At 36.8% G+C, this 26,024-nt stretch overlaps 1 protein-coding gene across 2 annotated transcripts in view; it reads left to right on the top strand.

The window, feature by feature from the left end:
* Positions 1–26,024, top strand: part of ANO3 (anoctamin 3) — a 125,527-nt gene that overhangs the window by 38,713 nt on the left and 60,790 nt on the right. For both annotated transcript variants that reach the window (XM_056493625.1, XM_056493626.1), the window contains exons 2-3: positions 21,248–21,454; positions 22,319–22,390. In XM_056493625.1, the coding sequence (XP_056349600.1) occupies positions 21,248–21,454; positions 22,319–22,390 (279 nt within the window). The remainder of the gene's footprint in view (positions 1–21,247; positions 21,455–22,318; positions 22,391–26,024) is intronic.

Raw genomic sequence — 26,024 nt, 5'->3', positions numbered from 1 at the left:
GGCCTAATAGTGTCATCATCTAGTTAATGTATAATCTATTAGAAATTATTAATTTCATACCTGTGGCCATCATATATATTTGCTGTCTGTCTTTTCTGCCTAAGCAGAAGGAATCCAAATTTCTTGCAGCCTGGAATGGAAGGAAGGCAAAGCAAGGCATTAAGTAATGGATTAAACTGGTTATTCAGCATTTTTTCCCTTTACCAAGGGGAAAAAATAAAGAGAGAAGTGCTTTCAAAAGAGCTACTCCTTGATTTTTGAAAAGCATTTATATCAGTGCTAAACTCTGTCAGGCTTTCCAGTTTCCTATTCAGCTTTCCAGTGTTTTGTGTAGAAGACTATGCTATTAGGAGCAGTGTGTGACAAGTATCTGATATTTGGTGCTTTTTGGAGCCTTTTCATGGGCATCTGAAGAGGCAGGGAGGGAATAAGTGGCTAAAAAGAACATTTTGTAAATTCCAGTATGTGGATATGTTGTGTATGTGATGCTGTTTCTTCTACTGCACTCAAAAAGAAATGATGACAGCTAAATTCAAATCAGAATCTTTGTCCAGAACATTTCTTCAAGAATATCCTCAAAGTGTATAGTTTCATGAAAAATACATTTAGTTAGAATTTTAGTTTACTTTTGCATCTTATATCTTCATTAGGAAAATTTCCTCTTCTTTTTTCTCTCCTGATTTGAAAAGCACTATTTTCTGGAGGTGAAGGGCTGGAGGGGAGAGGGGCAACACCATTTTATTGCTACTATTGTCATTATTATTTTACTGATTGTTAGGTGATTATTCAATACAGTTTCCACTAGCAATTGTGTATTAGTGTGGTTTTGAATATGCTGTTCTGCTTTTGTCAGGAAAAATAATCCATGATGTCAGAGGTTTATGTCCAAAAAGGAGACAGAGGAGTTCTGTAACTTTATTTGAATAAAGAGAGGCTATGGGGCATTACCTGTAGGGTCTCTCAAACTGTGAGAGGACACAGCCTTTTTATCCTGATTTCCTGGCTGCATTTCCCTCTCTCTTTCCTCTTTGGCTGGGGTACTTTAGAGGTACAGACTTTCCAAATCACCTAATACAGACCCCATTCCAATGGGAGGTCCAATTCCATTCCATCCCCCCCTTCTTTTTCTTTCTGTCTCTATTCTTTTTCTCTTAAGTCCAGGAATTTAGCCTGGGTGAGTAGAAGTCTGTGTCAATTAGTGTAATTCCTGTGGAATTTATATTTCCCCCCATTGCTTCTGTCACCTATCAGTACCTGGCTTTATCTGCCAGCAGGTCCACAGTTTGTTTGTAAAGACACTTCCCTCTCATTCCTTTCACTTTTCATTTCATGTCTTCTTTTTTTTTGGGTCATGATGTATCTTTTGTAGAAATAAGGTTTTCCTCACTGATTAAGTTGAAATGTCATTTTATACTTTGCTAAGTCACTAAAAAATACTTCTTCCTAAAAATGGAATATAAATATTGAATGACAGTACATTTTAGACTGCACAGTAATTGCTGAATGCCATGGTTTGACATTGGCCAAATGCCAGGTACTCATGAGTGCATTTGCTTACTTTCTTCTGCTACAGTTGAGCAGAGGAGAGGGGAAAAAAAATTTATGAAGGGCTCATGAGTTCAGATAAGGACTGGGAGAAAACACTCTAAGGACAACATAGATTCAAATTTAAAGGTGTAAAGTAAAAAGCACCTCCTCCCCTTCTTTTCCACTGACTTTTTTCTTCACTTTTTATTTTTTTTTCCCCTAAGAATTGCTATCAGGGATGGTGATAAGATTTTAATTGCATATGAGGTCTTTGTATTCTAAGAAGTGAGCCAAAGTTATACATTTGATGAGAACAACTTTATCATCTATCAACAGAACAGTATAATTTTAGGGTGTTGTTTTGCCTGCAGATTGTCTGAATTTTAAAATTACTTAGCTCTGGTGGTCCAGTTCTCTTCAGATTTGTAAAATATGCTTTTATTTTCATTTTTGAATAAAAATACACAATAAAAAAATACCTAAGAACCTGACCAAAAATTGCCATTCATTTATAGTAGTGAAAAAGAATCTGATAATCTCCCTCTTTCCCTCCGTGTTGTTTTTTTCCATTTTTTTGTAATAGTCCATTAATCTGGGCATCCAATAAGTAAATACTCTATCATGCTGCATTATAGAAGCAGATGGAGCCTGAAATACTGATGGTTCCTATCCAAGAGCCTGAACTGAAGGAAGGAAAGGTCTGGGAGAAGAGAGGCTTGAGACTGGGAAAGGACAGATCTAATCCTGGTAGTTATGTCTGTGGGAACAATTTTTCCCAATGCAGGAAAAAACACTAGTCTTCAGAATAGGAAATAACACTCATAAAGGCCATATGTGAAATTATTCTACAAAATATTATTGAGGGTTTTTTTCCATCTTCTCATTTTTCTCCCAGTTTAATGCAAATTTGCTTTGTCAATTTTTTATAAAATTGTGTTGGAGGTTAGGGTTTGCATCAATTTCAGTTCATGAAAAGGGAATTCTTGAGGATGGCATTAGGGAGTATGTGACAATTTATTAAGGAACATAGTTGTTTCACTGTCTCATGGTTGTGTTTTCTAAATGAATATAAGATGCAAAATCATTATGGTGCAAAGCACAAATAGTGCTTTTTTCAATGCTGGAAGTCATGCAGAAATTCAGTCCATAATGGTGGGACACTGATTGTTCTACATAAAGTGCAATTTCTCTTTCTTGGTAAGCAGGTGGTTTTTGCACACAGTTGCCATCTGTATTTGGAAGCTGTTGTTTCTTTGAGAGTAGCTGCAGTTGGAGTATTGAATATTTATTAACTGCAGAGGTCACATATATTTTTCTATGGCCAGGTTTTCTGACATGGGCATTCACATTTTTAATAAAAAAGTGCAGGCAAACAAACTCTTCTCAGTAATCTACTTAGGTAAACCTAAGGTTGTAGAGAAACAGCTCAGAGTTTCCATTTCTTCAGTTCTATAAAACCTTTACATTTTTAATGCTTAATCTTCAAAATAAATTTGCATATATACTATTAAACTCAAGAATTTGATACTTGAACAGTAAAGGATCCCTTATAAACACTATCAGTATAAAGAGGCCATCTGCCTTATCAGCTTGCAGCATTAATGTTTCAGATATAGAAGTTAAGCTTTGTCGTTTGTAATTTCCAAATTAAGCCACCATGAATATGCTGGATGTCTGACTAGCAAAGGTAAATTTCTTCCAGGAGGCTCTTTGGAAGTGGGTATGGCTGTCTCCATTACTTTCCATCTTTTATTTCCTTATTTATTTTCTCTGCTAATTTGCAGAATTTTTTAGATTCATATTTGATGATTTTGGACTTCTTATTGACCATTCTGTTCCCTTATTTTGAAGCTTCATCATGAATGAATAAAAAAGTCTTCTGTCTTCATTCTGTTCTATTAGCTTAACTCTTTACTCATTCCTACTCTGAGGAAAGCTTCCAGAACTTTGTAAGAAATTAGGTCAGAAATGTCTCTGGAGACATCTAGACTAAAAGTGCTCCAAACAGCCCAACTTTGAAACTAGGACAGATTGCTCAGGGCTTTGTGCAGTCAGGTTTTGAAAATCTGTTCCACAGTCCTGTCTGCTGTTGTGTTTCAGCACTCTGAGTGCTTTCAACTTATGGCCAGTTGAAAATTTCTGTGTTGGATCTTCTAACTGTTCTTAGTTGTCTTTTTCTTGGGCATCTGTGTTGCTCTCTCCTCTCTCTGTAATTCCCTTTTTAAGGTAGTGGAGTTGTTTTCAGAGTGGCCTGGATGTGCAGATAAATAGTTTCTTAGACTGGTTTGGTAAAGTGCTGCTTCACCAGCTGCTTTTCCTGTTCCATGCCCTTTAGTTCCTTAACTGTGGTTGTAACCCTCCTCTGGAGTGCCTTCAATGTGCTGGGGTGTCCTGTACAGAGGTGACATTGAAATAGTCTGGAAAATGAACTTTCTAACACGCTTTGAAGCATTATAAAGCAGGCATTCTTTATCAGCACTGGACATATTGGAAGGCTGTCTCCTTTAATGTGTGTGACAAGACTTTCTGACAAGGTATCTATCATAATCATACATATTCACTACAATGTACCTCCTAGCTAATACATGAACATCACTTTCCTGGAACTGATTTGCATGCATCTGCCTCCTGCTGGAGGTCCTTTTCTGGCCCTGGAGGCTCCTCTAGAGAGGTCTCTGCTGGTTATATTCACTGAACTTTTTCTTTGGGCATGCTGTTGCTTCTTGTTACATAACTCACCAAAAAACCCACTGTAGTTCTCTTTCTCTATTTTTCCACTGGTTCCAGCTATATTTATCATTCTGTGTGCATACTTTTGCATCCTTTTATCTTCTTTTCATAGTTAGTCTTGAAGCTCCGTTCAGCAACTTCAGGGGAACTGAAAATTTATATTCTCTGTGTTATTTACCTGGAGCACCCCAAAGCTGGATGCTGTTTGAGATGTGGCTGCAGGAGAGTCAATTAGAGAGGAGTAATCCCTTCCCTTGACCTCCTGGCTTCACACTTGTCAAAGCAGCTGGAGGAGGAATCAGCCTTTGTTTCTGCAAGGGCTCCACTGCTGACACCACTGGGAGTCAGCCTGTTGAGAAGTGCAGTGCCAATTACTATAGCAAATAGCCAGTGCCATGGATTTAAATGCCAATAAATTAAATTTTGTTTCCCCAGCAAAGTGAGGAGGAAACTGTTTGAAAGAAGAATGCATGGCTTTGTCAGTTGGTGTGAAGGATGGATGGTTTGGCTGTTGGAATGGTAACAATTGTCTCCAGAAGCAAAAGCTTGTAAAGTATTTGAATAAGTAACAGGTCATCTATGAAACCTTGATTTCAAGGCTCCAAATACTGAATGCCTGCTAATCTGGAATTCTGGCTGTAATTGGAAGGTTTTATAGGCATAGATGACTCAAAGAAGGACAGATCACCAACTGTAGATGAGCTGTGGTATTTTAATTTACTTTTACCCCAACACACACAATGAATTTGGCCTAAAAAGCTGCCATCAATAAAAAGGCTGCAATCAAGTCATGTGTCCTACTAGTAGAAAACCAGAAAGAGAATAAATCCTCACCCTTCCTAAAGCAACCTTTCAAAGGCTTTGTTTTGTTTTGTTTTGTTTTGTTTTGTTTTGTTTTGTTTTGTTTTGTTTTGTTTTGTTTTGTTTTTTGGTAGGGTTGAAGAAGGCACTAATGGAAGACTTTTCCATCAGTGTGACAATTTGTCAGTCAGGAATAAGACCAGTGGTGATTTCAGTACTTCAGAAAACTCAGTTATTAGGGCAAGTGGGTCACCTTGCTGGAGTGAAATATGGGAATGTGCAGAGTTTACAGAGAGAGCTTTGGAAAAAGCTGAAGGCACCTGAATGTACTAAAGAGGATTAGTTACACTGAACAAAAGCAGCTGATGGGCCCAAGAGGTCTGAGATATGTGTGCATACTAAAGCTTTCCACATGAGATCTGTTTTGTGTGCTTTTTTTATTTTCCCCCAAATATTTACTTGCCATGTTTTCTGATTTTTTTTTAGTTAGTATTTTAAAATAATTAATTAAAGGCTGTAAGCACTAGTAAACCATTCTATTAGTTGCTATGACTCACACCCAGGATTCAGATAACTTAAGTCCAACATTTAATGGATTTAATTTAATAAATCTAATGGATTTTAAAAAATAAGTCCAACATTTAACGTATGGAATGACTTTCCAAATCCCATGTATAACAGCCATTGTTATGACAGTGATTCAGTGAAGGCAGAGAATATCTTACATCTACTTTGAAGTTCTCTTTATTGAGCATTCAGAAGTAAATCTGCTTATCTTCATGCAGTGACCATTCTGTCCTCTGATCCTGATTGCAGATCTCCAAGAAAATTCCAGTTCTTTAAATGTGAGCTTTCTTGGCACTGCTTCTTCCAAACTTGTTTGACAAAATTAAAAGACGGCAAACTGCAAATGATTTTTCAGCTAGGCAATATTTTTTGTAGCAAAAAGGGAATGTTTTAAGAAGTTGAAATTTTAGAGCAACGGCACACTAAATTCTTCTTTTATCTGAGGTTTTTACTTGAGAAATTCTTTAACTTGAAAATAGAAGCAAATGTTTTTTTTCAATTTAAATAAAATAATTTTCAGACCAAAATGGGTGATTTCCATTATTCATGTGTATCAGAAAAAGCAGGTTTTAGATCAGTTTAAGGACTTATGTAATTTTTTTTTCAAGCTAGTTGCAATATACAAAGTATGTAACATTATGCATAGCCTAGTTCTAAAGCATTGTCAGAGCTGTAGAGTAGAAAGTTGATCTTTTGAAACTGCCTCACTAAAATGTTGTGTTAGTATTATAGGAAAGCATGGTGCTTCTGCTTTCTTTTAAGAAGATTTTGCTGTAAGGTTGGTTTTTTCTCTGGTAGGATAGGCAATATTTATTTTAATTGTCATCACCATCTATGCTTCAGTAACTGGTCTGGCAAGAAAGTAATTAAAATGAACAGTTCCTGTGAGAGTGTTTCTGATGATAATGTGCAAAGGTTTTCTATCAGCAAAATGTAATTCCCTTAGAATCTTGAAACAACTTTTGAAATCCAGTGTAGGAAGATTGTGGAGACAGCTGGAATCATTGCAGCAGCAGATGTTTAATCTCTTGGCTTCTTTGCAAATATCAAGGAAGATTAATTTTTTGTTTTATCCGAAGTTGAATTTGAGCGGTTGGTCAGATTTAGTATTAGGATGTTAATTCAATATCAGGGTTGAAAATCCATTAGGTGAATTGGTTCATTTGAGAAATTTTGGGGTTTTTTTAATGGTGTAAGTAGAAAAGCAGCTCTCATTGGAAGGCAGATTTACTTTTACAACCACTGTCCAAATTTCATATGATAAGGCAAAATAATTGCTTTTACATAAAAGAAAGAAAAAAAGGACAAAGGATAGAGATTCTATTTTTTTTTCTTTTCTAGAATGTATTCTTATTTCTTTTGCTATTTTACCTGAAGGAATATGAAAGCAGAATTGTGGGTACAGCTGCAGAGCTCGCAGCTGAAGCCAAGGAAAAATAAGGAAGTTTCACAGTATCAAAGGAATGTTTTTATTGACTTACTTCATAACAAGCACTTTATAAAAATTTAATTTCTTCCTTGGTTATGGTGGTCAAACTCTAAAACACTTTTTTCAACAGGGAATATGTAAAAGTTATTCTTCAAACTCCTGTCATTCCTTTGTCTCTCCCTTGTCTAATAGCATCTTGTTCTTTATTTTTTTCTTTATTTCCTTCTTTTCCCACTTGTCTTTTAGGCAAAGAAAACTTACCCAAATGTCTTGGGCATGAAAAATAATTGTTCTGTAGAACCAATTACTGATTGATTTTTAATTATTTGTTATTTGATGTTGATTTATAGGTATGTAGCTCTCCTTATTCTTTTTCCATTTCTGTTACATTCTTTTCACACTTTTATTGCAATATAAGTTAACAAATCTCTCTCTTACAATTCAAACTGAAATCATTATCTATCCTTGTTCTCCCCCTTCACTGTTTGGGAGTTAAATCTTTACTATGTTTGGAGAGGTTGCATTCTGTTTGAGTTTAGCATGTTGTTAATACCATTATAAATACAAGAGGATTTCCTTTCTGCAAATTTATAGTATGGCATGTTTTTGTTAGAACAAATAAATACACAATTAAATGATTTGTCATCTCACATTTCCTCCTGCTCCTCCCAACTTTTATGACTGTTCTTCAAAATATTAGTTTATGTCAAAATGAAAGAAAACTTTGAGCAGTATTATAATAATAATAGTCTTACTCATAAAATGTTTATGAGAGTGAGTGGCTTTCTTGTCTGAACTTTAATTTCCTACAATACTACAATTTCATAAAGATTCACAGGCACTCCTTTGTAGTGAAATCCTCTTTATAGGTTACTTCTAGAATGCAAATTTCCCCACTCTATTCCATTTTTCTGCCTCTGCATACCAGAGAAAAGCCATGCCTTAGCTTAACTTGATACCCAGTCCACAAACACGACTTTTGCTTCCCCATCAATTTACTTGTATTGATATAGGACAAAGATGCCTCAGACATAGGGAAGGGTTAATTTTCTGAAAGGTGAAGCTTTGCTTTACACCAATAATGAATCTGTATTCCCATACATACTAGGTAGCACAACTTTTGTATACCTTCCTCTATTTTTTTGTTTTTTTTTTGTTTTTTTGTTTTTTTTTTTTGTTTTAGAGAAACATTAAGAATTATCACTGATTATAAAATTTTTTAACTGTAATGTTGAGTGATTAATTTGATACCATAATGGGATCATTAAGGATGTCCATCTTAAAATTTTCATGTCAAAATGGGACGGTGACAAATTTCTTAGTTGAGAATATGGTCAAACACTTGAAGGGGTTTCCTGGAAAGGTGGCCAATGCCCCAGGCCTGTTTTTAAGAGGCATTTGGACAGTGCCTTTCCTGACATACCTTAATTTTTGGCCAGCCCTGAAGTGGTCAGGTAGAAGTCACACAAGATGATAACTGTAGGCCCCTTCAAACTGAAATTATTCTATTTTTCCATTCCATTCTTATCTAATCTAATTTTATCTAATCTAAATTTCTTTTCTTTTGGCAACACTAGGGAGCTCTTCCCAGCTCGTTTCTCTCTGGCAGTGACAGTTTTCAAGGTGTTGAAACTTAAAATATTAACCAAGAAGATTTCATAATACCTAAGGCATTGCCCTTTCTCCCAATGCAGAAGCAGAATGTGCAAATCAGCCATCATCTCTAAACTGCTTTTACTTCACTGATGTCCTGGTGATACCAACATCATCCAAAGAATAAACTTTCTAACATGATTTGAATATTAGAAAGCAGGCATTCTTTCTCACAGCACTGGACACATTAAAAGGATATCTCCTCTAATTGAATGTGTGTCATAAGACTTTGCAAGATATTTACTCTAACATGATCATACCTATTCACTACAACATGCTTCCTAGCTAATACATAAGCATCACTTTTCCTAGAACCAATTTACATGCCTCTGCCCCTTTCTGGAAGCCTTTTATGGTCTAGGGGTTTGTCTAAAGGGGTTTCTGGTGGTCACATTGATTGAGATCCCCCAGAATTCTGAGAGACTGCCTTAAACTTGTCCAAGGGCATGTGCTGCTGTTTCTTGTTACATAACTTTGCCCCAAAACCACTTAGGCTGCTCATTATCTGTTTGTCCACTGGTTCCAGCTACGTTCAGCATGTTTTACATTCTTTTGTCTGATTTGCTAGTTAGTCTTTAAGCTCTGTCTTGCAACTGAAAATTTCTCTTCTCCCTGTTGTCTGTCAGTGGGGATCCCTAGGCTTGGAGATTCTGGTGTGGTGCTTTAGATAGCCTTGGAAACACAGCAGCTGGTGAAAAGCTGGGAAACAGCTCTGCAGCTGCCTTTCCATTTGCCTTCTTCCCCCTGCAGATGCTTCAGCCACTCTGAAGGGCCTTTGAAGGAATAATGTGATGACCTGACTGGGACAAAAGGCAGCCTGCAGCTTCTGTGGGTGGGGGACAGGAGAAGCAGAAAGGTCCATAGGTCTGCCCCTGGCCCCCTAGCCAGGGCAGTGCCATCATAAATTATTAACAAGCCTTCCAGGTGTGGAAACAAAAAATAATACTGAAGGCAACTTTGTCACTTTGCTTGGAAGACATTTATTTTCCTCTATTTGAAGTGTTCTTCAAGGCTCATGAAGTGAAAGGAGGCATCTGTAAATATGAATGATTAGAAAATAATTGTTAGGTCTTGTAAATCATGGTTTATCATTGCTTTGTATGCTAATGCTCAGAAATGGCTGTCAGCTGCACATTGCTGTGTTTAGAATTATTATATCATCAGGATTTTTTATTCAAGTGTACTTGAAAAGAGACTTTATACATTTTTCTCTTTTCCTCTCTTTCCTCCTTTATCTTCAACCAAGATGAAAATTTTTTAATATGTGATGGCAGCAAGACCTATTAGTATTTAGTCTGCATGGAAACCTACACAATTTTTGTAGTCTTAATAAGTTGTTAAAGTGAGGTAGATTTTATCTGTCATCTTGATGTAATGATTTGCCTAAATGATGGAATGAAGAAAAGAGTGGACAGTGAGAAATGGTTTGGAATTCTGGTAGCAGCTTGTCTCATTGTCCTCTGCACAGCCCCTGTTAGGGATGGCTGTTGGACTGAGAGCATGGTGGCTGTGATGGCTGGAACTAATAGAAATGAAATAAAGTTCTTTGGTGGACATTGTGGCTGCAGACCAATCTTCAGAAGATAACCCAAAATCAAACAGACATTAGACTAGCACATCTCAAGGGCTGATATATCCTCATTTCTGAAGTCCTGATATGGCTAATCTACCTACTGTGGTCGATTCACTAATTCCCTGCTATGTTTCCTGGTGGATGTTAGTCTGCTATTTAAGCAGCTTTTTCCTGGGCCAGCATCATTCTTGCACCTTTTGATTTTGGTCACTAGGTCCACATGCTCTGTAGGATGTTTAGGGTGGGCTTTTTAGTCAAGTTTTACTGTTCTGAATTGTGCTTGTGGACAACTTGGGAAAAAAAAAATAGATATATGAGTCTTGATGCTAAATAAAGTTAGTTAATTGCATGTTATATTTTTTGCAATCTCTTTAGTGCCAGCTATTCTTAATATTATATTCACTACTGTTTTACATCCTTAAAAAATTAGTGTTTACTTTTTTCCCCCTTTTATGCATTAACATATATATGCATGGTTTTCACATCCTTAAATGGAAGCAGTAATTTTAAAAAGGTCAATAATCACTTCCAGAAAAACCTTTAATGGATTTAACTTAGACTCTGATTTTGTGTTGGATATGCTTCTTCTGTATTTAGTTCAACAGAATTTATTATAATATTAATAACTTTATGGACAGAATGAAAGTGAGACAAATTTTGCAGTGCTAGAGAAAGTGTGTTTTAATTGTTGCCATTACTAGAAAAGTCAGAGAGGCTCCTTAGCATGTAAGAACTATTTGCAAATCTGAAATGAAAGCTGCATATTTCAAATGTAAATTAAGAAATTGGTATGAGTTTAAATAAACACGATCCCTTGTCTTTTCTTTCAGATGATCTAATTGATTTAACTGAATTTTAATTAATCAGGACCATCTTGGTATTTCATAACTCTTATTAAGTGTTTCAATGTGCTTGACAGGTTCAGTAGGATGCTTCATTTACAAAAGGATAAGATCAATCTGTGTGCAATTACTATGGGGGTGTGTGTTCAATGAAGGGCATTATCAGGAAAGACCTTTTGTCACTCCTCATTTCTTGTGAGTGTTTGCATGTATTAAGGTATGTGTCCTGCAGGATGGATCTGTGACCTCTCATGAACCTGTTGCAAATTAAATCTTTTTCCAGAGATGGTTGGAAGAATGTTCCATGTTTTTATGAAAGGAGATGCAGTTCATATTTCAAAAAGTGACAAAATAATGGTGGAATGCATTTGCATCTAGTTTTGAAAAAGAGAGATAAGATTTATTTTCTAAATCAGCAATTCTGTAATTTCATTAAGTTATAGAACATCATGCATGCAAAGAAAAATTATCTTCCAGTAATATTGAAATCTTAAATTAAGTGCAAATATGAACATAGAAGAGTTACATAGTTCTGTACATTTTTGCTTAATTTTGTTTGCTGGAAGGATATAATTTTCTCTTTAAATAGCAAGCTTTGAAAGAGCATGGGTAACTTTTTTTTTTTTTTTCCAGATATTTAACCTTTAGAGTTCTAAGTACTTTAGTAATAATCTCAACTTTACCCCTGTAATTTAGTAAAACTATAAAATTACAGATTTTTAAATAGCTCTGTACACCTCCACAGCATTGAGCTGCCTACGTGGGCCTGATGTTGAAGCAGCTGAGTTGAGTGTGGTACAGAGGTTGCTGAAGGAGGTGAAAAAATGTGGTCTTTTTGACAGGCTTTCTATTGTACCTTACTCCTTCCTCCAAGCAGCCTTTGTCACATGCTGACTCTCATCAGGCAGCTCCCAAGAAACTGGATTGCAGTTTGGGCAAGGAAACAAAGCTCAGTTCCTCAGGATGGAGAGCTCTAACGAGCTGCAGACAAGCTCTCAGGTGAGCAGAAGTTGCACAGCCATGAGCTGACAATACATGATGAATTTCATATGCTTTCAGAATTTCTGCTCCTTGCTTTGTTCAAAGCAATTCCCACACAACAAGAGTAGTGTTGCCCATACTGAGTAGAGGATACCAACATCTCTGGTTGAGAAAAATTGAAATCTTATATGGCTGAGGCTCCTTAGGATAGCTTGGTTGTTTAACCTTCTGATGTGCTGTGTTTTTCAGTAATGAGATGACTGTGAAAAAAATATTACAATTAACAACGTTATTAATTAGGAGAAATAAATATTTTAATGAGATACTTGATTGGTGTAGCCATTAGTAATGCCAGAGGTTATGGTCCCTTTCACACTTCAGATGCTCAAAACCCTATAGACAGTGTTTTAAAAGTAGTAGCAAAATACATTCACCTTTTCTGCAAAAGTTTTTCAAGGCTTAAAAAATATAACCTAAGCATTTCAAATAACCTTGTGACAAGGAAAAGAATATCACCATGGCTGTTGAAAAACAAACTGAAAGTATACAGAGTTCTTAGAAAAGTTTTCAATTGCCTCAACACTAAACTTTGTTATTTATCTACAGTGTAGGTGCTGCATACCTAGTAGTAGTTTCAGCTACCTAGCAACACATCAACTGCAATCTAATGGAGATAATTATGTGAAATCTGTACTAATTGTGCCTGTTGAGTGCTGCATATTTTAATTTTTTTAGCCAAAAAGATTGAATAGTGAATGAAATTACTCAGCTTCAGCTACTGAAAGTAAAATTTTTTGGTAAGATGGGTGGTATTTTTGATGGCACATCATCTCAAAAGATAGGTGATTCAGAATCAGAGGATTCAAAATGTTCAGAAATTAAATTTCTAAATACTTAAGAAATTATTAAAAAACAGATTTGCTTTTATCCTATTTACTAGATACATGCAGGATATATGTTAGAAGTAGGAAGGAAAAGGACCTAGACATTATTTCCTGTAAATATGGGAAGGAAAATATGACACTTAAGATGCATACAATCTCTGGTCCTTTCTTGGAAACATTTTATAGGAGAAACAAGACTTTAAAATAACTTTTATTTCTCAACCAGTAACAGATAAATTTAGTTTTGAGCCTGCTCTTGGGAGTTTAAATGTCTGTAACATTATAGTTCACCCAGGTGCTAAAGGCAGTGATTTTGTGCCAGCAAAAGATAGCTGCTATCCAAAAACTTTTAAAACCTTGTGAAATGAGCCATTGAAAGCCTCAAGTATCATCTGACTTAATGAAGTAAAACATTACATTTATGTTTGAAAGTATTAATAAAAACTGGAATTGTTTGATGTTGTCCTGCTGGTTGTGCAGTAAGGTTTAAATGCTTGACAAATCAAATGGTGACAATCATGTCATGCAGAAGGGCTGTGTTGTGGCATTAGCTGCTAGCCCAGAGAAGGCTCTTGTGTCCTCACACTGTTTGGTTCTGTTCCATTGTTTTATGGTAGGATGATTATCACAGCATGGAGAGTGAATTTTGAAATGAGAGATGCTATGACAATGCTTGGTGTGAGAGTGAAAACGTCTTGGAAATATGTGGGCAAGCTTCCATATTTCTCCAGTGCTTCATAGTGTTTTGAAGTGTGTCAAAGAGCCATGCTATGAGAAGCTGTTGCCCACCAAGGAGGCAGAGGAGTGCTAGAACCTTATTTGAATAAAGGGAGAGTCCACTGGGGCTTACCCCATGGATTTTCTCTCCAGGTTTGGAGGACTCAGGCTCCTTTTACCCTAAACTCATGACCACATTTTGCCCTCTTCCTTTCCCCATTGGCTGGGGTACTGGGAAGGTACATACACATATTCCCCCATGAATACATATTATCATTTTTGGACAACACTTTGTCAAGGTTTGGAATTTCAGGCTATCTGGGTTCTGTGGATCCATGAGAAATTCAGACTGTGTTTTGCAGCAGGCTTGTGCAGACCCATTTCTCCTCCTACCCTGAAGTGCAGAAGTTCAAACTGTCTGGGTTCTGTAACAAACTTGCTGGCTTGATGTTCTTAGAGGCATTAAGACCCATTTCCCCTAAAGATCCTCACTGTCACTCTTTCAGAACCTGATTCATTCTTTCAGGCTTCTTCCTGGAGACATCAGGACCCATTTCTCCTATCAGTAGTGAAGACCCCCACACCCACTGAGTCATTTGGGAAGACATTAAGACCATTTTTCCTGTGCAGAAGTCACTCCTGTAGTTCTGCAGCTTTTCCTTCGTTCTTGGAGAATATAATCAGACAATGATCTTCACATGGGCCTCAGGTTAATTATCTTACTACTGCCTCCCATGGCATGTTTGAAACAATAACAGAAAAACTGCAAAATTTATAACTGAGGAAAAGTGGTAAGTTCCTGCTTCCAGTGAGGGCCAGTGGGATCTCTTATAAAAGTGTTGAGACCTTATCAGGATGTCTAAGCTGTCTTAGAGTTTGTATTCTCTGTGACATGCCCAGCAAATTCACCACAGCATCTTCTGCAGAGCTCAGGAGTCTGTGGCTGGTGCTCTGGTCTTCTGGAAAAAAATCCAGGTTACATTGCCTAGACATCATAAACGGCTGACAAGCAATATGGATTTGTTTTGTTTTGTTTTTTCCCAATAAAGTACCAGGGGTTTTCTGACTGGTTTAAGAGGACCTCTTTAAAACAAATTTAAAGGGTGGCTGAGACTTATCCCAGATACAGAACACTAGGAGAACAATGTGTTTGTGGTGTATGAGACACATGGGGCACATGGAGGTTGCAGTCATTCAAATAAATGCATTTCTTTTAAATTTCTAATTCCAATCTAGATGATGTTTAATGAAATGCTGGAGTACTATATCCCATAACCAGATAACATCAATAGGAATTATTTGTAATACCTCATTACATCTCTTAATAGTATAATATTTTACCCAATTCATTGCAAAAACAATGTACCAGCAAAGTAGGAAATGTCAATGATTTAGTTTGGAGCACTGTCTAATACTGTAAAACAGATGTATCTTACTTTACTCAGAAGTGTGCTTAGCATACAAAGTATTCCTTCCCAGACATCAGGCAGCAGTCTGTCTCTGCTTTGCATTAAAATATGTAAGGGAATGATATACAATTACAAATACAGTAATTTGTATAGGTACTAAGAAATCTAGACACAAGTGCTTCTCTCCAAGTTATAGGAAAATGTGAGAAGAGAATGAGTTACATAACAGCTGCTATAGTTCAGAGGGAAGGAAAAGTCTCCTTGGGGTGATGTTAACATCTAAAAGAGTAAAAACAAAGACAATAAATTGAAGACAATCTGGCAGAATACCAAATCCCATCTTCAATTGTCTTATTCAACAGCATGGGCTCTGACCTGTTTTCCAAATAGGAAAGCTTGAAAAATGCATGCATGCATAGTTGATTTTAAAATTGAGTATATGTTTTTCTTTCAGGAAAAAATGGAGACCTTAGGGAGTAAATGGGATGAAAGGATCTATCCAGTCTTGCACCTTACATCCAGGCATTTCTCCTTGCTGAATATTCCTTTGGGGGTATTTGTCCTCCTCCTCTTACCTCAGCAATATAAGCCAAAAATAATATTACTGGAGCACTTTGAACCTGGAAACGCATTAGTAGAAGAAATGTTGATGGACAACTCTCAGTTGGCTTCACACACTTTCTTGGAATGTGTCTGCAGTTGATAAGATGCTCTCAGAAGAGGGTCAAGACACAAGGGTAGGAATAGAGGCTTTTGAAAGGGATGCAGCTGATTTGCAGTATCTTCAGTTTGGAAAAGCACACTTGAGAGTTAAGTTATTTGATCTTTACATTTACCTGTAATCATGCATTTCTAAAATTGCTGATTTAGCTTTTAATGCAGTTAAAAAGCAGGAGTAATAACAATCATGGGGAGATGAAGAGAAGAAAAACTCCACCAGTTCTCTCTGTTTTGCTTTGTTTTGTTTTCTTCAAATGTGAACCATGCTGCTAAGTGTATGCTCTAGGCACCTTTAAGAGGTATTGCCTCTAAATATTTTATAAAGGACACTGAAGATTGCCTTCCTGCTGCATGGTAGCTAGTGTGCTGGTTTTTCAATAATTGATTTTTGGTGAAGAGGGAGAAATCAGCCACAGAAGTGATTCTCTGCTAGCAATTTCCTCCCTACCTGGCGGCACCAGTCGCTGTCTGGCTCTTAGTATTGGCACCTTGCTAAGCCACTTAGAAAAGCTGGAAATGCCTCTTTAAACATATTTAAAAAAAAGAAGACCCACAGAAGAAGCTCTGTTGCTCCCTGCAGAGCAGTGTGGGGGCTGGCTGGGCTCCCCTTCCAAACCTATGAGCACCAATTATCTCCTGAGTAGAGAAAAGGAAAAATGACACATGAGGAGAGCAATATGGAGCAATATGGTTGGTGCAAAAGAGGAGGGGGAGAAGGAGGTGCTCCAGGCATCAGAGCTGAGATTCTTCTGCAAGCTGTGGTAGGACTATAATGCAACAAACTGTTTCCCTGTAATTCATGAAGTGTGTGGAGGGATGCAGCATTCACCTGCAGCCCATGAGAAAAAGGCACTCATACTGGAGCATGGGAATGCTGAAAAGCTGTAATCTGGTGAGAGCTTCAACAGAGAGAGAGAGAACCCTTGCTCTCAGAAACAGAGGAAGAAAACCCTTGCTTTTGTACTAGAACAGCCTATCCTTAAAACCTGCACCCCATAAATAAATGGCCCATGAAAAGCATGTTCCAGCTGGGGGAGGACTGCAGGCTGTGGGAGGGACTTCCCATTGCAAGCAGGTTCCGGGTGGACTGTCAGCTGTGAAAATTAAAACCACGTTGTAAACGTTCACAGAGAGCTGTTTCCCATAGGAAAGACCCCGTGGAATAGCAAGAGACTCCTCTCCTTAAGAGAACTGAAGAAACATCTTAAAACTAACTAAAAATCCCACACTTTGTCTCCCTGCACTGTCAGTGGGAAGGAGAGAAGGTGGGGGGAAAAGGTGTCCTAAAAGTTTATTTTAGTTTTCATTATCCTATTAGAATTCTGTTAATAAATCTTTTTTTCTTTATACCTTTTAAAGTTTTGGCCAGTGTCAACCCATCTCACTTAGATTCTAAATTATCTCACAATAGGTCACTAATTATATATCTAAGTCTGAAGATTTTTAATTCCAGTCAGACCTGAATTCAACCATACTCTGTTATGATAATTTAACCAAAACTTCTGAAGGCAAAATTGACTTTTTTGACTATATGTTCCTTAAACAACAAAAAAGACATAATATATGAATGTGAGAGTAGAATTGTGTTCCAGTAGTGCTATGAGCTAAGCCTTCCTCTACACAGACAAGAACAGAATAGGATAATTGAGGGTTTAATCCTTTGTTTACTAAGCACACAGCAAATACACAGTGACCCTTGTTTTTCCACTGTAAATACTTCTCAGTGGATGTAGGCTTTCAATCAGTTTTTTATAAAGGAGGACTGTGAAATTTCTGCATTCATCAGAGACTGTCAAGCTAGTGACAGACATGCAAGAAACCTAGTTTCTCTGATTCTGACCTCTTATCTTCACATAGTGCACATAAGTGTTGGGTTATGCAAGTTCATCTTATGTATTTGTTGAAAATAATAAGAGGGTTTCAATATGATTTACGTCTTTTGTTCTATAATGGATTCAAATTTATTTCCTTTACTGTTAATGCACTTGAAATGTTTTTCTTCCATCACCAAATAAATCATGGTGATTCCTGGTCTCATCTCTGCATGTATTTTGTGTACTTTTTGTTATGGGTTTGCTATCTTAGCAGTATTTAGAAGCATTTTGAAATGCATGTGACCATATAAGTACATACTGAAAGTGTGAAGAAAAAGTTTTGAAGCCATTAGTGTCACTTTTGTAGATAAGTACTTAAGTATTCTTAAATCCAGGGATTATTTGACTCACATGTTGAGCCATTAAATCCTCATATAAAATGTAGAGTGAACATTTTGTTGATTATGGATTGTTTTATCACAGTATTTTGCAGTAAACACATTTATTCTTATTGAAAGAATTTCTGTCATGTCATTAAGTTCTGAGAGGTTGGTCCATGATTTCCTTCTGAGAGAGTTAAAGCCTCTAGCACGATTTTGGTTGCTGAGATAACGCCTGCAAGTCTGTGAATTCTAGTGAAACCATTGTAAAAACTAGCCCATCTATAGGAATGGCTTTGGGTTTTTTATCACACTCTTAAAAACACTGTGAGCACATCAGCAGGGAGAGATTCCTACATTTTCCTTAGTCTTTTGTATTTCTCCTAATACTATTGAATAGTGGGGTTTGTTTTGGTTTTTGTTGTTTTTGTGTTTTTTTTTTAGTTTTGGGTATCAGAGGCTGGAGAAGATCTTTACTGAGTTATCTGTTGAAAACAACTTTAAAAAAAAAAATATATATATTTTAGCTTAACATTCATGGTAAAGCCAGACTAGAACATGTTTGTTGAATTGAAACCAAGGAGCTTGTGGGCTTGTGTGGACACTGATGAAGGCTCAGGGAAAATTCCAACTCAGGTTTTTCCCAGGATAGAGGTTTTCTCAGCTCCAGCCTGGATCTTTCCCAGGCTGGGGATTTTTCTGAGAGGCAAACAAGAGAAGGAATAATGAATAACACAGATAACACCTGGTGTTGATCACAGAGCAGTGCGTGTGCTACGTGATGTTTTGCACAAAGCATGTTTTCAAAGAGGTGTTGCCTTCTTGGGCCAATGAGCTTTTTCTATTCTGTACTGTATGATCTATCCTATCTAAGTGCAGTGGCCTTTCAATACAGTGTTTCTTTCTTCTTTCTGCCTCAGAAGTCATGTGTCTGTGTGTGTGTGTGTGTGTGTTGCTATATTCGCCGTTCCTAGTCTGGTAGCGACAGGCTTGTACTGGTTTAAATCCACTAGGAATTAAACATCAAACAAACAGCTTCTTTCCCTCTAGCCCCTCTTGTGAGAGGGGGCAAAAAGCAGAGACTGGGGGTTGAGACTGTACTTTACTGAGAACAAACAGCAGCAGGAGAAGAAACAAACGGTAACAGCAACAATATTAATAACCAGAGTATACAAGGGAGAGGATGATTTACAGACAGAAGGTGCTCACTGTCTCAATTCAGTTTCACATGTTGGCCCAGACAGACACAAGGTGGCAGATGTTTCTGCAGCTGGTGCCACGTGGCCTCCCCAAAACAAAGGCAAGAGGGTGAACACTTTGCAGAACAGCGTTTCACTTCTCTGAGCCCAAGAGAATGAAAAACAATGGTGGACAAATGCTGAGAAAAGGCAGCTCATTGCACTGTGCTGCTCACTCCCAGACTGTCCCACTCTGCTGGACTTGGCTGTGATTGGCAATATTCATCTTGTCTCCTGCTCTGCCCAGCTTCACCCAGCTCTGGTTTGACTCTGCTTTGACTCTGCTTGATCCTGCCCTACTTGGCTCCTCTCTATTTCCTGAATCCAACCATAGGCATGAAATTAGAGGCAATTAATGTGTATGCACTTTTTTTTAATGTATACCTCTTATACAATATTTATGCAGTTTTCTTGATGAAAACCTATACTGCAGTACATAATGTAGATTATACCGTGTGTGTGATCTTTAATAATTTCCATGCTCATGTAGCTACCAGAAGAGTATTATGTAGGGAAAGAATGAAGTGATGGACTTGTAATAGAAAAACAAGTCCATTGGGATTTTTTCTGCTAAGTATATACATGCCTATTGCAGATTAAAAGATCCCTGAACGAGCAAGGACTCTGTAACAAAGTTCTAGTTGGAAAGATATAGTCTAGAAAATTATCCTATGGAAAAAAGAGGAAGGAATGAAAATAATTTCAGTAAATCAATTTTGTGACCCAATTGATGATGTCAGCCACATGCTATTTGTGCTGGGTGAGCATTTGCATGCAAGAGAAGTGCCATCAAAACTAGTATATCACAGAACTGGACTCTGGCACAGTAGCAGAGATTGAATTAACTTTTCCAAATTTTAAGGTAGCTCATACCACTAGCATAACAGCAAATCTGCTCTGAGATTACTTTGCTGTGACTCACTTTCTCAAAGCAGAAGCAGCATGGTATTAAGGAATCTGTTTGAAATGACACAGGGGAATATAGAGTAAGAGAGAGCAAAAGGGAATAATTTTCTTTTGAATTGAGGCATTGCCTCATAAAAGCATTATGTTCTATTTTTTATATGTATCACTTGAATTTGGGTTAAAATTGAATGCCAGTTTGTGTTATTAGTGTTATAATAAATTTCTTTGGTAATAGTGATTCATCTTGTTACACATACTGACTCCAGTATAGATGAAAGAAACATTTCTCTTTGACAACAGTCATAATTATGCAGTGGGGTTCATAGTTGCTTGCAGCCTATCCTTGCTTAAGAAATCATTAAAGCCATCCAGAACAATTATGAAGTATATTTCTTTATATATTATTCTGTATTACTCATTGCTGTGTCTAACTACTGTAGATTTTTATCTAATAAACATACCAATTTAGGAAGAGCTGTAGAGGAGACTCCCTAGAAACTTTCAAAGTAGCACAACAGACATCTGTGGTATTGGTCTGCTCATAGCAAAGCATTGTCAAGGGCACCAGCCCAGTGCCCATTGTGTTCTCTTCTTTATTAGGAAGCAGAGTTCTTTCTGCACATACTTATTTAAAGACCTATGGCACCTTCTGAGGCAACTGAAGCTTACCTGCCTACCTTCACCTGGTGCTAAGTAATTTGTCTGACCAAGAACAGTTATGCTGTGCTGCAGGTCTGGAAAGAATTGTCTTCAGTCTAATGAAGTTCTGCGTTTCTGATAAGAGAAACATGCAGATCAAAGCATGTTCTGTGAGCCTGATGGAAGTTTTTAAAGGAAAGACTCTTTTAAACCTTACTTATTATAGTTAAATATGGAGTGCATCCTGCTAATCAAAGGACCTTCTTTGTAGACTCTGGTATATTTGCTAGGTTGTTTTTTAATAACTTCAAACCTTCTAGGATGGCATTTTTGTTTAGTTGAGGAGCTGCTGATTAAGTGGATTCATAATTAGGCATCTCTCTGTCATGGCCTAGCATGTAGAGCTTATTATGTTATCTTTCTCTTGGCTGTTCCAGGTATGAATACAAGCAAGAGCGAGACAGTGAAAGAACACCCATTAAAACCTTCCAGAAGATCTATGCCATGCCTGGCCCAGAGCCAAACACATCCTCAGAGCCTGAGCAAGCATTCCTCGTTTCTGCAGCCGAATCGAGTGCAGCCCCAGCCCCAGCCCTCAGGGGCAGGGTCATCAGCAGCTGCCGTGGATCTCGTGTCACAGCGAGGTGGGTGCTTCTCTTTGAGAGTTGTTCTGAGTTACTTAGATATCTACAGTTTCTTGGAGAAATGGTTTTGCACAAAACACCTGCACATACCGTACTAGCAGGTTCTTGAGTGAATCTTTATAATGTTTGAAGTCAGTTTTAAGCTAAATTTTTTTCAGTGATGATATTATTTCCTTCTCACTGCTAATATAAGAAGAAAGTCTTGCTCATTTATGCTGGAGAAGAGTGTGAAAGCTTCTGTAGTCTGTCCTAGATGAAAAAGAGAGAATAAATATTAGCCTTCTGGAAAAAAAAGTCTTTATATATAACATGTAGGAGGAGAGGCATTCGTTCACAAAGAGTAGAATCAGGGAAGAGTGGTAGGGAAAGAATGAGAATGAATGGAGAAAGTCCCTCCAAATTTTAGCTTGTGTGGAACAAGGAACTACTTTTATTTTAGTATTTCTACCTTAACATATACACATGCCTTACCAGAGAAACTAGCCTAGTTGGAATCCTAATCAGGGTGTGTCACCTGTTGCCATCCTCTATTGCCAGACGTGTTTGAATCTTTGTAGAATAAATTAACTCATCTGGTAGTAGATTTTGCTAAGTCTTTCCTTAATGTTGGTAGAAACTGGGGACTAATTATTGTTCTAGGGAGTTATTTTATTGGGCTAAACTTCTCTCAGGAACGCACTGGAAGTTTTCATTAAAGTGATCTTGCTCTTTTTTTCTATTCATAGAAGGTGCTCTTCAGAATTTCAATCCAAAGTGTTTTATTTGAGTTACTGACAGCTTTAAAAAGTGTTTTTTACGGTAAAGATTTTTTTTTAACTTATGAAATACATGTGAATGCTGATACAGATATTGCATTTATTCTAGCTAAAGTGATGGAGACTTTGGAAAACAACTTGATTAAGCTGTCTAATACAGAATACAGTGATCCATTTTTAGGTAAGTTGTTGTCTGAATGAAAAATTAAGGATTCTTGGATTACACTCACAGTATTTATGTGTGGAAAGGCTGTACATACCCTGAATTTCCATTCTTTTTGAAAAAGGAGACTACATGTGACTAAGGAAATGTGTGCTGTCATACATTTCCTGACACTGTCTCACCTTTTAGACTAAAAGTAGGGAATAAAGACAGAGGAGTGTTATACATTCAGTGTATCCTTTTCCCATAAAAATCCTTCATAAAACCTTCATTGTGAACAATGTACTTGAAATGCCTTTGAGGTTGTTATTATTCACTTGTTTTTCCTGTATAGTCATGTCATTCACTATTATCATGGCTGCATTTCTACTGTTGTTTTTGTTCGTAGGTATTTTATCTATTTGCTTTAGAGATTTACATATTAAAAGTGTTACAATTTAGGAAACAAAAAAAGAAGTAATGCAGAAAATAGCCATATTTGTACTGCTTCACTATCATTTAGATATTGTAATTACATCAGAGTAAGTAGGAAAGAAGTTATTCTGAGAATAATCCCATCCTTGTAACTGCAGCTTGAATCTGTAAATACACACATGGGTAATAATTTACAGATTCCAAGATGAAGTAGTTGTCATCTGTTTTACCCATGCAGACACAAAGATACTGCTGCACCTTGCACAACTGCTAGGAAGATATTTTTGCTCACAGTTGATGAAGCATCAAACTGGAAATCATATCTTCATGCTGAATGAAAAAGAAAGCTAGGTCTGCTCACCTCTCACATGATTTAGCATTGATTTTTCTTGATGCCTAAAATATATGATAGATGAGAGGCTTCTCAAGGTTTCCTAAATAGGTAACTATTTGGAATAGTAAAATTGATACTTCTTCAAAACCAGATATTCCAAAATCATGCCATAGGCCAAAAATTTGGAATGAAGATTATATAAGAAAATCATGCCTTAGTAAGCTTCCAGTTAAAGCTGCTGCACTTTCCTAGCATAATTGGAAATGCATATTAGAAGATTTTACTGTTATAATTTCCTTCTTTTTTTTTTTTTTTTAAATATCCTGCTCTATTTTTCACTGAATTGCTTACACATACACATGCTGATGTTGTTGTATATTTATATATGTCAGCAGTAATTCTTTCTCATAGTAAATGAAGCTGTTTTTCATTGACATTACTTAGTTTTAACCTGAAAAGATACATGGAGGGCTCAGCAACTGGGGAAAAGATAGATTGATGCTTTTCAGTTCAAAATTGTACTAAATTTTGGTGTAGATGTTTCTTCTCTTCTGACTACAGCTATAGTCTGGAAGAAAAAGAAAAAAATATTTAAATAGTTGCCCTTTACTAACTTGATATGAATTTACCTGTGTTGAGTCAATCCCAAAGTCCCTTACAACCAAGAAAGAAAACAGTATTTAAAAATAAATCCTGGAGGTCAGTTGTAAGAATTGCCTTATTTTTATATCAGCATTTTCTGTTAGATTTGTGAAGAGAAATAAGGGTCAGCTAAAAGGTGCATGTAGCAAAACATGCAAACCTTCAAAATACAGTTTGTTGGTGCTTTAATATTATGTTTATATGGAAGAATTTGTCTCCAAGTTTAAAATTTTCAATTTTATCCTGGATCTCAGCATAGGTGGGGAGGGGAAGTAGAAAATAAACCTGAAAAAGGAATACTGCAGCTTCACCTTTGATCACCAGATAGGCTGAAACAACACTTTTGTAGGTACTCTGGCAGTTTCATTGAGATTGAAAAGTAGGCAGATTAATGGGTGTCATCATCTTACTGAGCATTTTCAAACTGCTCTCCTGAGAACATGAAAGCAAGCTGAATGAAGTGAATGTGGTGAATTTTTAATTAGGCAGTGTTGTAGGAACATAGGCCAGATGGCTTTCTCCTCCTTCTGAACTGTTTGTAGGCAAAATTATTTTGTGTGAAGGAGATTAACAGGCATCAAGTAAAGGACTTCAGTGGAAAGCTCCTCTTTTATTTCAGTTGTCTATAGATGAGGCCATAAATCCATTGGACAAGTTCAGGTAGTGATGTTAATGGATTTATGGAGTGAAAAGCTCATATATTACACCTTTGTTAGCTACACAGATAAATGGGATCAATGATGATTTGTGTTGTTTTTACTCTGTCAGTTTTAGGTGTTAAGTAGTGTTTTTAGTTTGAGGAATTGGTAAATTCAATCTAAGTGATAGGCACTAAGCTTCTGTAAAATATGATGTGAACTTTGGGGTTCTGGACATGCTGGAATGCCCCTCTTCCTCACTCACTCCCCTCCCACCTCTGCTGGGAGACAGAAGTTGGGGATTACTGTGTTGAAATAAGAGCAAGAGTGAAACTCAGTAGCAAGTAAAACATCATTAACTAATTTATTCTTTTTTCAATTCTGTTTTTTCCCCTTAACTTAGATTATGAGGATTTGTGCATAATAACTCATCTTTCCTAGCAGGACATTACATCTTTCCTAGATACTTTGCAATTTTGCTGTGACAGATACCTTGCATTCTGAATGTATCCTGAATCCAATTACTATGAAGTTTATATATAAAAAACTCCATATTTATGTGCCATGCTGCAGTACAGTGACAAATGAAGAGCTGAACCAAAACTAACAACCCAACAAAGAATCATAATAACTGCATGATAAAAGCTTTTTTTCAGTGCTCAATTACAGAAGTGCTTGTAAGTCAATTTTGTGATGTTATGATAAATTGAAACAGACACATATATATGTATATCCTGTGCAATACATACAGTGTTTACATAAAAAGAGAAACTGAAAGAGCACAGAAGATATGATTCAAGAAAACCAGGTTCAGTTTCTGCTTCAACAGAAAAGCAATGTTTCCATTATGCTTTCTAGAATGATTTTTTCACAAGTTTGTGGTCAGTGCCTGTAAGTAAGAGCTGTCACATCTGCTCTGATTGTGGGGTGAGAAGGCTGAAAAGCTGCATTAGAACAGTTTGTCCTGTACCCAGAGCTGCCCAGCTCCCATATTAGAGCTGGTTCCTGCCTGGAGAGCTGGCAGGGTGGATGAAGAGGCTGTGCAATCTAGTCAGTGCTCGTTGGAACATAATAAGGATTAGTCTTTGGACTTAGTATTGCAATTCAAAATATTGATGTGCTTTAGGCATTTAATCTGCCTCTACTGGTTCTGTGCACCACCTTAACTCCTCTAAAAAGCAATAATATATGACTGGCTTCTTTTTTAAAAATTAAAAATATTCTGTGTAATGGTTACCACTGTCTGAAAGTTCATAAGAAATTGTATATTAAGAAAAGTCTCTGTTTGTCTGTTTTGATTGATTTTTCATATCTAAATATACATACACAGGTAGATGAAAACCTTTCTATATTGTCTGTATAATATAGTATTTCAGGTGTACAGCAAAATAAAATAAGACCTAAATCCATCACAATGTAATTTATCTAGGTGTCCAGCCATGTTCTTCTCCAAGTTACTTGCTTTTTCTAGGATTTAAATTAGGACAAAAGGGGATTATTTGCTTGACCAATAATCTGTTTCTTAAAGCTTTGCAAAGCCTATCCTTAAATGTGTAAAGGCTCAAAGGATTCAGTAAAGAGTCATCATATCAAAGTCTGTGAAACAGAAACTATTTTGGAATAT

Source organism: Oenanthe melanoleuca, chromosome 5 (genome assembly GCF_029582105.1).
Source record: "Oenanthe melanoleuca isolate GR-GAL-2019-014 chromosome 5, OMel1.0, whole genome shotgun sequence".
Classification (NCBI taxonomy): Eukaryota; Metazoa; Chordata; class Aves; order Passeriformes; family Muscicapidae; genus Oenanthe; species Oenanthe melanoleuca.
This window is presented reverse-complemented; position numbering and strand designations above follow the sequence as displayed.